General features: G+C 42.1%; 2 protein-coding genes across 2 annotated transcripts; both read left to right on the forward strand.

Annotated features, from left to right (window-relative positions):
• Positions 1-1,217: 1,217 nt before the first annotated feature.
• ndufa2 (NADH:ubiquinone oxidoreductase subunit A2) lies at positions 1,218-2,191 on the forward strand. Its single transcript, XM_069174851.1, has 3 exons — positions 1,218-1,356; positions 1,736-1,842; positions 1,954-2,191. The coding sequence occupies exons 1-3, from the start codon at positions 1,253-1,255 to the stop codon at positions 2,043-2,045; spliced, it is 303 nt and encodes a 100-aa protein (XP_069030952.1). The 5' UTR covers positions 1,218-1,252; the 3' UTR covers positions 2,046-2,191.
• A 1,274-nt stretch (positions 2,192-3,465) lies between these two features.
• ik (IK cytokine) lies at positions 3,466-9,664 on the forward strand. The gene is made up of 20 exons (XM_069174854.1): positions 3,466-3,620; positions 4,413-4,479; positions 4,579-4,671; positions 4,778-4,837; positions 5,397-5,564; positions 5,698-5,812; positions 5,956-6,026; positions 6,155-6,201; positions 6,793-6,956; positions 7,047-7,155; positions 7,322-7,361; positions 7,459-7,648; positions 7,766-7,790; positions 7,915-7,998; positions 8,123-8,210; positions 8,428-8,485; positions 8,590-8,678; positions 8,793-8,901; positions 9,015-9,049; positions 9,319-9,664. Exons 1-20 carry the CDS (start codon positions 3,611-3,613, stop codon positions 9,344-9,346), a joined length of 1,650 nt encoding a protein of 549 aa, XP_069030955.1. The 5' UTR covers positions 3,466-3,610; the 3' UTR covers positions 9,347-9,664.
• The last annotated feature ends 2,353 nt before the right edge of the window (positions 9,665-12,017 follow it).

Here is a 12,017-nt window from a genome sequence, read left to right on the forward strand (position 1 = left end):
GTCTATCGTCACGTTCATAAAAAGATAAGGAGAATCACATAAAACATGTTTGTTTCTGCTGCATCATGAAAGCTCCTGAACTGAAGCCTTGACGAACAGCCAAGCAAAGTTTAATGATGAGTGATTATTTTTTTTTAAACATAATGTTGAACTCACCAATTGTATTAAAAATAAATCAATTTCAAACACAAAGTCAGTATTTAACCCCTCTCGTGTTTTTGTGCGGATGCTGCAGTTAGTTTCCATGTGAAACAAGTTACTCTAACAATTATTAACAACATATTCAATTTAGTATGTTTGAAGGACATTTAAAAAAAACTTTTTCACCACCAAAAACTTACTTTACCTACATAACCAAGAGTTTTCACCTGGAATATATTCTGTCAATGATATGCTTGAACAAAATCAAATGTTTCCACAGATTTTCCCTAAAAACAATATGTGTTCAGTTGAAACCAATAACTATGGTTCGGTGATGTTTATGAGAAGTTATTAAGCCTTAAATGGAAGACTGTAAAAATGCTGCACAGATGAGTCAATGAAATTCTCGGACGTTTCGGCTACGAACTCCAGTAAATCTTTCTCCAGTTTCTCTTCTTGTGTGCAAAAGCTTCCAACTCACTTAATATCTTTGATTTACGTGCTGTTGTTTTGTTTTTTGTTTTTTGTACATACCACCAAGAGTCTTGATTCAGATCCAGGACTGAGATCTTTCCACAGTCCAAAAATGCCTGAACACTTACTTCTTCGACTGATTCAGGAAGATCTCTATGTGAAATCAACAGCTGAAATATCCCGTACTGGAATGCATCATTTAGAAATATACTCTTTACAAGTTAGAAACCCTGCAGTCAGAAGAAGTGAAGTAGCCTACAGTTTTAAAGTCGTATCAGAAAAAAATTGCAGTTAAAGTAAGGCGAGTTTATTTGTAGAGCACATTTCAACAACAAGGCAATTCAAAGTACTTTCACGTAAAACCATTAAAAGCATCAAAACATCAGGCAAACGAAAAAGGACATTTCACAAAAGTTAAGAACAGTGATTAAAACATTAAAAGTAAAGTTAAGTAATACTAAAAAGATTAAAAATCATTATAATATATTCTGTATTTTTGGGGGGGGATTTTTCTTTGGCAGTCGTTGCCTGTGAGGACAAAGTCGGGGGTGAAAAACAACAAGACGAAGCCTGTCAGGTAAAACCCCGGGCTGAAATAACAACACGCGCGTCCTTGACAAGACAACGCGAAGCAAAGATGGCGGCCGCCGCAGTGAGGAGCCTGGGCTCCGGCTTGGCGAAAAACCTCCGCGAGATCCGTCTCCACCTCTGCCAGACCTCTGCGGCCAGCAAGGGGGCCAGGTGAGCTCTTAGCCGGCGTCCCGATGCGGCAACACCCGCAGCTTTTTTATCCATAAATATTAATAAATGAGTCCAGAGAGGGAGAATGACCCGGACGGCTAACGGCTAGCAGCTAACGGCTAGCTGATGCTAACGTAAACAAAATAGTGTTTAGAGTTTAATTTAAAATGTTTGTGCTGCACGTAAAGACAGTTTGGGAATATCCTGCTCACTAACGGGGGATTTTAACACACTTGTGAACAACATATGAGAGAAATCGACCTTTTGTGTGTATTTCAATTTGAAAACAACAATATTTGACTGAGGTCAGAGGTCAGAGGCCGGAGGTCAGAGGCCGGAGGTCAGCAGGGCTCCTGACTGGGTCCTCTTGTGTTTTCAGAGACTTTGTGGAGCAGAACTACGTCAGCCTGAAGAAGTCCAACCCGGACTTCCCCATCCTGATCCGAGAGTGTTCTGGGGTCCAGGCCCGCCTCTGGGCCCGATACGGTGGGTCTGACCGCACTGCATCATGGGAGGGCCCCCCCCCCCGGCAATAAATATCTGTATTAACTGTCGATGGTGATGATCTGATCATTCTCGCTGTTTGTGTTTGTTCAGATTTCGGTAAAGAGAGCAGCGTCTCAGTGGAGAACATGTCAGCTGATCAGGTGGCCAACACTCTGCAGACTTTGGCACAGTCCAAACCTTAAACACCCCCCCCCCCCCCTTCTGCTGGAAGTGGGTCAGTCCAGGATCAACTCACCTGAGTTCTTCTTTCAGGTTTTTTTTTTTTTTTTTTTTTTTTTTTTTTATGTAAATGTGTCTATATGAATAAACTTCAATATTATTAATATCACCCTGTTTCCTTCTGCTTTACTCGATCATGTTTTTACGGGGACATTACTGAGTTTGAAGGGTTTTTCAAAGGTATTATCAGCTGGTTTTCTCTGATTCGAAGGGATTTTAAAGGAGCTCGCTGGGTTTCGAGCGGAGAAACTGGGGATTTAATGTCGGGAGTTTATTGGGTTGTAAGCAGATTTTATTTTTCATGTTTCTATAATGTTTTAATGGAAATGAACTGGTATTTAAGGGGGAGGTCACATGATTTAACTGGTTTGAAGATGTCATACTGGGGATTTATTTGTTTTATTGCCGCATAAGCAAGTTTCACTGAATTTAAGGAAGTTCTGGTCGATGAAGATCATTGCGTGTCCTGAATGTGTAAGAGTGAACCTCTCTCTGGGTTGTTTGTGGGACGAAGCCTTTATTTTTAAGGAGTTTTTATTTTGAAAGAAAAATAACAAACTGTTTTATAATTATTGTAAAACTGTAGTTTCCATATGAGGTTCGTTTCTCATGGCGGATCAGTGTTTGATCCGTGTGTCTGTCTGCTGGTCAATCTGTTGAATACATCAGAGATTGGAGACTGAAGCAGCAGAGACTCCGGCTGGTCCTGGAGAGCCTTCAGCAGGAGGAGAAGCACTGGCTCTCCTGACCTACAGGGGGCAGCAGAGCGCCTTGTAGGACGTCTACTACGTCAGAAAACTTCTCAGAAATATTTTACTGCAGGATCCAATTAAAGCAGAAGTTGAGGATTTTTCAGAAATTAAAAAAAAAAAGGGAGAATCAGATGATTTTTTTTTTTTAATGATTAAAAAAAAAAAAAGTTTTTTATTTGACTCATTCCTCCCCCTCCCTCCCTCAAATGCATCATTGTTGGAGCAAATGTGATTTATAACAGGAGGTAATTTATTTTTTTGAAATGAATCATGTACATCTGAACACAGCACATTTACTCCAGTATACGTAGTATGATTAGGAAATGTTCACATTCAGGGAAATCACATCCTGATAAGATTACATCATGTCTATAAAGTATCTCTCCAATACTCGATGGTTTATGTGCCAACATTCTGCCATTTAATCGAAATTATTTTTTTTATTTGTTTTAATCTTCTGTTGCTTTGTCTGTTGCGTTTTACATCATTATTACCTGTGTTTCTTTACATTATTGTTACTTCGCGTGCTCGCTGAAGCTCTTACGGCTCTGACGTGAAAGTGCGTCGATTCATCCAGCAGGAGGCGCTGCAGCTTCGTGTGCGGGCTTTTACAATAAGAGGAAGTGACGCAAACGCGAAACCGGAAACACGACGCGAAGGAGCTGACCCCAGTAGCCAACCAGATAAAAACAAACACTGCGCTATAGTTTTTTTTTTCTTTTTTGACGGGATTAAATTGTTTCCACGTCGCAGGAGAGAACCGACACTCCGCCGAGATGCCGGAAAGTAAGTTGGCACTGCGAAAGTCTTGTTAGCTCGACCAAAAATCAGGCGGGTAACGAACGTTAGCAGTTAGCTTTGCTGTTAGCTGTAGTTAGCACGAACGCAGATGCATTTAATCACGATAATAACGGGAATCTAACCCCGCTGCTTCCATCTGTGAACTCTGTCGTCTTCTGCGGTGTTAATTTTTTTTTTTAACATATTCCAGTCAAACACAATTAATTTGGTTGCAGCCAACTATTATTTTCATTCAGTCATCAAGAGGCCAGAAAATCTGAACTCTTAAAAACAGGTTTACGTCATAACAGCTGATTTACTTATCTTTTTTAAAAAAAAAAAAATATGAATCTGTTAGGAAACTAAATTCTAGTAAAATTATGACTGTAATCTGATATTTTATTACTCAAAACATCAAAAAGTTAGTCATAAAGTCGTGAATAAAGAATATAGTGGTTGTGTGTGAAGGCGGTGAGTTGCAGCGCCCCCTGCAGTCAGTCTGCGCACTGACAGCTTGTCTGTTTGTTTTAGGTTAGGTTAGGTAGTTACTTTATTTTTTCGCTACAGCAGCATACAGGAAGCAATAAGATAATAATAGAAAGCAATAAAATAGCAGTAAAAATATTAGATATAAAATGCACAGTATATACAGTACAGTATATATATTATATACAGACAACCAAGAACACAGACAACAGTGTTATTGTTGTGTGATGGATTTTGCCAGAGGTGAGTTATTGTACAGTCTTATTGCGGTCGGCAGGAATGATCTCCTGTATCTGTCCTTGTGTTTTGCAGCTGAGAGCTACTCCAACCCTCTGGCTCCTGAGGGCCACGAGGTGGATGACCACAGAGCTGCTGCTCAGTGAGTGTTGCTCACAATGACACACCGATGCACACTAAATACACACTAAATACACACCGATACACACTGACAGTAACGTGACCTTGTACGTCTCTTCAGGTCCAAACTCACCAACGATGACTTCAGGAAGTTGCTGATGACCCCGAGGGCGGCGCCGTCGTCGGCCCCGCCCTCCAAGTCCCGACACCATGAGTGAGTGATAATGAGAGAGGGAAAAAAAACAACACTGCGACCGATTGTTTACTTTGCTCCCGCTGCCGGAAGCAAAAGTTAAATTGTTACTCGTTTTATGTCCCAGAATGCCGAGGGACTACAACGAGGATGAGGATCCTGCAGCGAGGAGGAGGAAGAAGAAGAGGTGAGTGGTGGTTCGATAAAGTCTCCTCTCACGGGTCATTTCTTTGAGCTGAGGATGGGAAATTCGGCGCATCTGTGTAGTGGAGAGTTTTTGCACAGATAAAGGGAGAATTTCTGCTGATCTAGAAATATTTTAAACATCTTATTTCACTAATAAAAAGGCATTAGAAGGTATTAAAGTTATTGTGTTAGATTGTCCAAACGTTGCAGTATTTAGTGCATTATCTTGTTGTTATTACTGTACAGCCTTTGATTCTGACTAATGATCAGCCTGTGAAGGTATAAAATAAAGGCTTTACAACTCACCTCGGGATAGTGCTGGTCATACATCGGTGGTTACCATGGCGACGCAGGAACATAAGCAGGACACTACACTTTGATATGCGCTGAAATGAAGAGTGTATCGAGTCACCTATAGCGCCACCTGGAGGAGCAGTTTGCCTGGCGATCATCTCCGTCAACTCCTTTACCAACGCACTTTTTTTTATATATATATATAATAAGAGCGCCCCGAGCCTCAGTTATTGTTTTTTAATATTCGTCGGGGTTTTTTTTTGCAGTTATTATGCGAAGCTACGTCAGCAGGAGATGGAGCGCGAGAGAGAGCTGGCGGAGAAGTACCGAGACCGAGCGAGAGAGAGACGGGACGGAGTGAACAAGGACTACGAAGAGACGGAGCTGATCAGCACCACGGCGAACTACAGAGCCGTGGGACCCACCGCAGAGGCGTGAGTACAGCCGGTCGTCATGCCAACAGCGTTAAAAGAGTACAGACACGGCTGGAAAAGTCTGAATATTTCAATTTAAAAAAAAAATAACAATAATTTACCCGTGATAATCTTTTTATTTTGAATATTTCAGAGATAAATCGGCAGCCGAGAAACGACGTCAGCTGATTCAGGAGTCCAAGTTTTTGGGTGGTGACATGGAGCACACTCACTTGGTGAAAGGTCTGGACTTCGCTCTGCTGCAAAAGGTCAGACATCGTGATCATCTGTTAAACCTCTGCAGGCTTCAAAGCGCTGGTTTATGTAGACTGAAGAGCAATCTGTTTACCCGTGTGTGTGTGTGTGTGTGTGTGTGTGTGTGTGTGTGTGTGTGTGTGTGTGTGTGTTACAGGTGAGAGCTGAAATCACCAGTAAGGAAAAAGAAGAAGAAGACATGATGGAGAAAGTCCAGAAAGAGGCCAAGTACGAAACCCAGACATATTTGTGTTAAACAAAGATTCATTTTGATACATAATCAATAACTCACTGAGTCTTTCTGCCATGACCTACCTGCCCCTGTGTGTTTGACCTTTGACCTGTGTGTCCGTCAGGAAAGACGTCGAGCCGGAAGAGAAGATCGAGTTCAAGACGCGTCTCGGTGAGTTAGAACTGCTGAATACATGAATCTCTTACTGATGTCACATCTGAATTCTTGTTTTCTTGTTTTTATTATCTGTCATGAAGCCTCAAACGCTCGCCATCCCGACGTGTTCTCGTTTAATATACTAATATCACAGCGAGTGTTGGAAAAGACTAAAAGTTGTAACATTTTTAACCGTAATATTTGAGAACAAGAGCAAACAAACAGTTCAACAAAAGGTTTTCTGCACTTGTAGATGGAAAGTTGGAATTCTTTGAGAAGGAAGTAAAAATATTAATAAATAACTAAATATTAATAATATTTTTTGTGTGAAAAATTTGAATGTTTTTAGGAAAATGTATGAATATTTTGTGGGGGGGGGAAAAGGCTCACTGTTTTGAGGAAAGAAAATTCTGAATGTTTTGAGGGGAAATGTTTTTAACGATAAACTGCAATATTTTTTTAATTTTGTTTTTCTTGAAATTACAAACAAATATTTCAACCGTATTTGGTAAATCTCTTAATATTCTGTTGTTATAAATGGATATCAGCCTTTACTGAGGTCTCTTTCTATTCCTGCTGATACATACATGGTTTCCTCCCCCTCAGGTCGGACCATCTACCGCGTGGTGTTCAGGTCGGGGCTGCAAGAGAGGAACGAGCTCTTCCTGCCCGGCAGGATGGCGTACGTGGTCGACCTGGACGACGAGTTCACCGACACGGACATCCCGACGACTCTGATTCGCAGCAAAGCCGACTGTCCCAGTATGGAGGTCAGCACTTAAAGAGCCGAGAGGAAGGTAGGCATGTCACCACTGATTATTTTATGTAATATTATGTCTCTGTGTTTGTCTGTCTCTCAGGCTCAGACGACTCTGACCACCAACGACATCGTGATCTCCAAACTCACTCAAATCCTGTCGTACCTGCGGCAGGGGACACGACACAAGAAAATCAAGAAGAAGGACAAAGGTAACTTTATTGACACTCGACGGGTGACCTGGTCCTCCCAACGTGGAACTACCTGTCCTCACAAACGATAGCTGAAGATGTGTTTTGTTTGTCTCCGGAGAGTCACCTCAGGTCTTTTATCGTTACACTGAACTCTGATGAGAGCTGATCTGTGTGTGTTTTTCAGGTAAACTGGATGATAAGAGGGCACCTGAGGCTGATCTGAGGTAAACAACAACAACACAACTCTGCTCATCAGACTGTCTCGGATCTGATTCAGAGACAGAAAGCGTTAACTGCGGTTAACGTGTGTCTGTGTTTCAGCATCTTTGACGACATCGGTGACTACATCCCATCCGCCGCCTCGTCCTCCAAGCCTCCCAAAGACAAAGAGAGACACCGAGACAGGGAGAGGGAGAGGGAGAGAGAGAGGGAAAGGGAGAGAGAAAGGGAGGACGACAGCAAGAGCAGGAGACACGCCTACTTCGAGAAACCGCGGGGAGACGAACAGCAGGTCAGACTGATGGAGGGAGGAAGGGAGACGGGAGACAAGTGTTTGTGCTGCTCTGTATTGTCTGAATCTAACTGTCTCTCTCTCTCTGTCTGTCTGTCTGTGTGTGTGTGTGTGCAGGTGGTGGAGGTGGAGGTGGATACAGGTAAATCTCTTGCACTTCTTTCTTTTAAATGCATTCACATGTCAGCACATGTATGAAACAGCTGTCAATCAGGAATAAACCGATCACTAATGTGTGTGTGTGTGTGTGTGTGTGTGTGTGTCAGGTCCTGGATCAGTCAGAGATCAGATCAAGATGATCCATGAGAAGTTTGCCGGAGCAGCAGGCAGCCAATGGCAGGGCCAGGAGCCATATCCTTCTTTACGACTGGACACTTGTAGGAGGGGGAGGGGCTCGCTGTCGTACATAATATTACTGCAGTAGTTCACTGTGTGTGTGATATTACTGCAGTTTAGGACCTTAACCAGCGTGTACTGGTTCTCAGCGGCGAGACTCCGGTAAAGAACAGCTGGGAGATTTCTTTGGAGGATCAAACTCATACGCGGAGTGTTACCCAGCTACGTAAGACACACACACACACACACACACACACACACACACACACACACACACACACACACACAGACGACACAGTTCCCAGAACCAGAACCGGCTTCTAACCTGAACTCTGAAACCAAGTCTGAACCCTCACATTTCCCTATTTGAAGGTCACAACAATGTAGAAATATCATTACCCATATTTCTTTAATCATTATTATAAATGTGTGTGTGCGTGCAGGATGGATGACCTGGCTGTGGACAGCGATGAGGAGGTGGACTACAGTAAGATGGACCAGGTAACTACAACTCCCAGCATGCAACCCTGCTCATAACTGACTCCCTTTTGAACACGCATAATAAAGCGGCTTCTCTTCCTGTCTGTCGCTCTCGTCTGTTTCAGGGTAATAAAAAGGGTCCGTTGGGTCGCTGGGACTTTGATACTCAGGAGGAGTATTCAGACTACATGAACAACAAGGAGGCTCTGCCAAAGTACGGAGCTTCATTTCACCCTCAGCTGTGATTGACAGTTGGCAGACTGTGTGTGTGTGTCTTCCTGTGTGTGTTAGCCTTCCTTTGTGTTGACGCCGAGGTTTGTCCCTGCAGGGCTGCCTTCCAGTACGGCATCAAGATGTCTGAGGGCAGAAAGACGCGACGCTTCAAAGAGACCAACGAGAAGGCGGAGCTGGACCGACAGTGGAAGAAGATCAGCGCGGTGAGACGCCACAAACAAAACGCACACAAACAGTTTGGACCTGCGACCGTTTCAGAGAAACAAAACGCGAAGCGGCCGCCGTGTGAACGACCGCCTGTCTCTGTCTGTTTCAGATCATCGAGAAGAGGAAGAAGATGGAGGCTGACGGGTGACTACTTCCTGTTTTATAGTTTGTTTGTAGCTTCTCTTCAGCTGCCAGTCATCATCTCATCAGCCAATCAGAGAACAGCAAGCGGTCATTGTTTTTGTTTGCAAAGAAATGATGCGGAGCCGAGCAAGCGTTAAGTTTAGATTCATAGAGTAAATGGTCAGTAAACATGGTAACCGGTCAGTAAGCAGTCAGTCAAGATGGTAATAGTCAGTAAAGTCATTATAAAATGTAAACAATCAGTAAACAATGTGCTTTTTTTTTTTCAGGGTGGACGTGAAAAGGCCAAAATACTGAAGACTTCTGTCCATCATTTGTTCCCTCTTTACCTCCTTCCCTCCTTCCCCTCACCCACCTCTTCCTCCTGCTGTCCATCAGTAGACATCAACATTGAGCAGTCGTTGTTTAATATCCATGTTTGAAGTAACTTGTTAATTTAGAAATGTACAAAAAGACCCTCTGAGGTCAAAGGTCACACATGACCTTAAAAACAGGATTTTAATCTCTTATCTGATATTGTCGATTATCGGCTCTCATCTAGTGTCATTTATAGGCGTGTGATTGTTTTCCGAGTCTTGCAACAACAAAACGCCCCAATAAAACCATCAGATCCCATTTTGTTTGACTGGATTTTAGGATGATTTTACTGGTTGTTACGGGGTCTCTCGAGGGCTGGACGGTCTTTTCTGGGTTTTGAGGGTTTCAAAGTCGGTCTGGGATCCTTCAGCAGTTCGTTGCATCTGTCCCAACGTTCTGCTGCGGTGAAACGAGCCTGATTATATTTTTTTACTATTACAAACTGAATCAAGGTTCAGATTTGAGATTTCAGAGATAAAATCAATTGTCGGGTTGTTTCTTCTGATGTTTGTTTTTCATCTCGGATCAACAAAGTCCAGTTTAATTAACCTGCAAATAATCAGCATCAAGACTCCGAGCAGCGTTTCTCTCTGCGCTAACAGTGTGTTTGTACTAATTAGTGTTTCTGTTGATCTCGTTAAGGTCTTGCCAGAGGAGTCATTAAGCTCGTTAAGACGCAGCAGCTCATTAAGAGATCAAACTTTGTTGTTGTTGTTGTTTATTTTAACCATGTTTGGACAACTGGACGTATTAATCTCCCAAATTACCATCGACGAGCCTAACGAGTGTCGGTTAATTACTCTGTGTTTGTGTGTATGCGTGTGTTGACGGACAGCTGGACTGATGAATATGGAAGTGCATGTTTCTGAAGATGTTAACGAGGTGTTAACGAGGCCTCAGAGCTCCGCCCACCAGCAGCTCCCAACAGGAAGTCAATGTTTCAGTCGGACGAACATCAAAGACCAAGTTTGACTGTTTTTTTTGTCTTTAATGTGATGTTTATATTCACGACCTGATTTGTAGGGAATATTAAATTTTTCACAGCGTGAATGAGCAGCAAACTTGAAACTCAGGAGTTTATTTAAAACAACTAAACTTAAATGTGACGGTAGAATCTAAAAATAGAGATCAATCAATTCCTCGGTAACCCTTCAAAAGCAGCGGACAGCTTTTAAATTCCCCAAATATTAACATAGTGCTGTGTATTATCAACCTAATGTCACAAATGTGCCTCACTGGTCAGAAAAAGGAAAAACTCCCCACAAAACTGAAACAAATCATTTTTAAGAAAGCTCAGGAAGCAGCAGAGGAGGCGTCTAATAGTCCACTTACATATTTATTAAGACCTGAAATATTGATCTCAGGATAAATCAGGTCTTTAAAAATGGACTTAACATGCGTTAACCCTCCTAAACATATTCAAGGTTTTCCCTCAACTATTTTTTTTTTCCTTTCCATTTGGCCAAAACATTTCGTTTCTACTATTTACTATTTTAAAAAAAATTACATTTTGAAGGGAAAACCAGCAAATGTTGATAATATTTGCTTGAAAAATGGCTGAAATTAATAATATGAATAGTTTTCACCAATAAATTGTCTTTCAATGGAAATATAATTAAATGTTGCAGCTCTAAACAGACGGTTTTAATTAGATAATCCATATGTCTATTTCCTACTTCTAATCAGTTCCAAGGAATCGTTAATGTAATTCATAATATCATCAGGAATTATAGTTATAACAGTTTATGGCTGATTATTTTGTCCCTGCTGGTTTCCATGTTCAGACTTTTTTTTTATTATAAATCCATCAGAGACTCTTGAAAATGTGTAAAATAAAACATCTTAGAAGATGTTTTAAATTAAAAATGTCCACTATTTAAACAAACGTGTCATAATTTATGATTTAACTTCTCTGGCAACAAAAGTGTCAGAACGACCTCAAAGAATTATGTTTCTCCTGTTTTTGTAGAGGTTCATTTATTATAAGAGACCGTGTCTTTGTTGTCTGATGAACTTAACACCCTCTCTGATTGGTCGGCTTTGGCACCGTCCTGCTCGGTTGGTGACATCATCCGTCACTGTGACAGACCAATCAGATTACACCTTGCTCTTTCTGAACACACACACACACACCACACACACTCAGTACAGAAGGATGTGTGTGTGTGTGTGTGTGTGTGTGTGTGTGTGTGTGTGTGTGTGTGTGTGTGTGTGCCAGCGAGGCGAAAAGGTGACCCAACATCCTCATTTACTTAACTGGGTCACCATGGGAACAAGGTGTGTGTGTGTGCGTGTGTGTTACAGTGTGGAAACTGGGCTAAAGCACAGCAGGTTAATGTCACGACACAATTCACGCCTCCATCCATCACACACACTCACCGTTTGCCTTTCTCACCAAAGGAGGACCGTCTAACCCTGAACCCCTGAAACAGCCGTCTGAAGGCTTTCCTACACGGGGAGACCGAATTAAATGTCCCCGCAAAGCAGAAATGTCTTCACTCCCAAGGTGTAAAAGTCACATTGGTCCTTCCAAAGGTAGATGATGGATTTAGTTCCAGTTTTTCACGTGTTGTGACTTTAAACGTGTTGTGCCTGCAGGCGTGTTGTGACT

This window comes from Embiotoca jacksoni, unplaced genomic scaffold (assembly GCF_022577435.1).
Source record: "Embiotoca jacksoni isolate LCO1_2020_lvr unplaced genomic scaffold, fEmbJac1.0.p SCAF_62, whole genome shotgun sequence".
In the NCBI taxonomy this organism is placed as follows: domain Eukaryota; kingdom Metazoa; phylum Chordata; class Actinopteri; family Embiotocidae; genus Embiotoca; species Embiotoca jacksoni.

What these genes read in the sequence shown, in the direction of transcription:
- ik (XM_069174854.1), top strand. An exon ending in GCACCTGAGGCTGATCTGAG is followed by an intron (nt 7,362 to 7,458) that starts GTAAACAACAAC and finishes TCTGTGTTTCAG; the next exon opens with CATCTTTGACGACATCGGTG. An exon ending in AGTGGAAGAAGATCAGCGCG is followed by an intron (nt 8,902 to 9,014) that starts GTGAGACGCCAC and finishes TGTCTGTTTCAG; the next exon opens with ATCATCGAGAAGAGGAAGAA.
- ndufa2 (XM_069174851.1), top strand. Translation starts at nt 1,253, where the DNA reads ATGGCGGCCGCCGCAGTGAGGAGCCTGGGCTCCGGCTTGGCGAAAAAC. An exon ending in GCGGCCAGCAAGGGGGCCAG is followed by an intron (nt 1,357 to 1,735) that starts GTGAGCTCTTAG and finishes TTGTGTTTTCAG; the next exon opens with AGACTTTGTGGAGCAGAACT. An exon ending in CCGCCTCTGGGCCCGATACG is followed by an intron (nt 1,843 to 1,953) that starts GTGGGTCTGACC and finishes GTGTTTGTTCAG; the next exon opens with ATTTCGGTAAAGAGAGCAGC.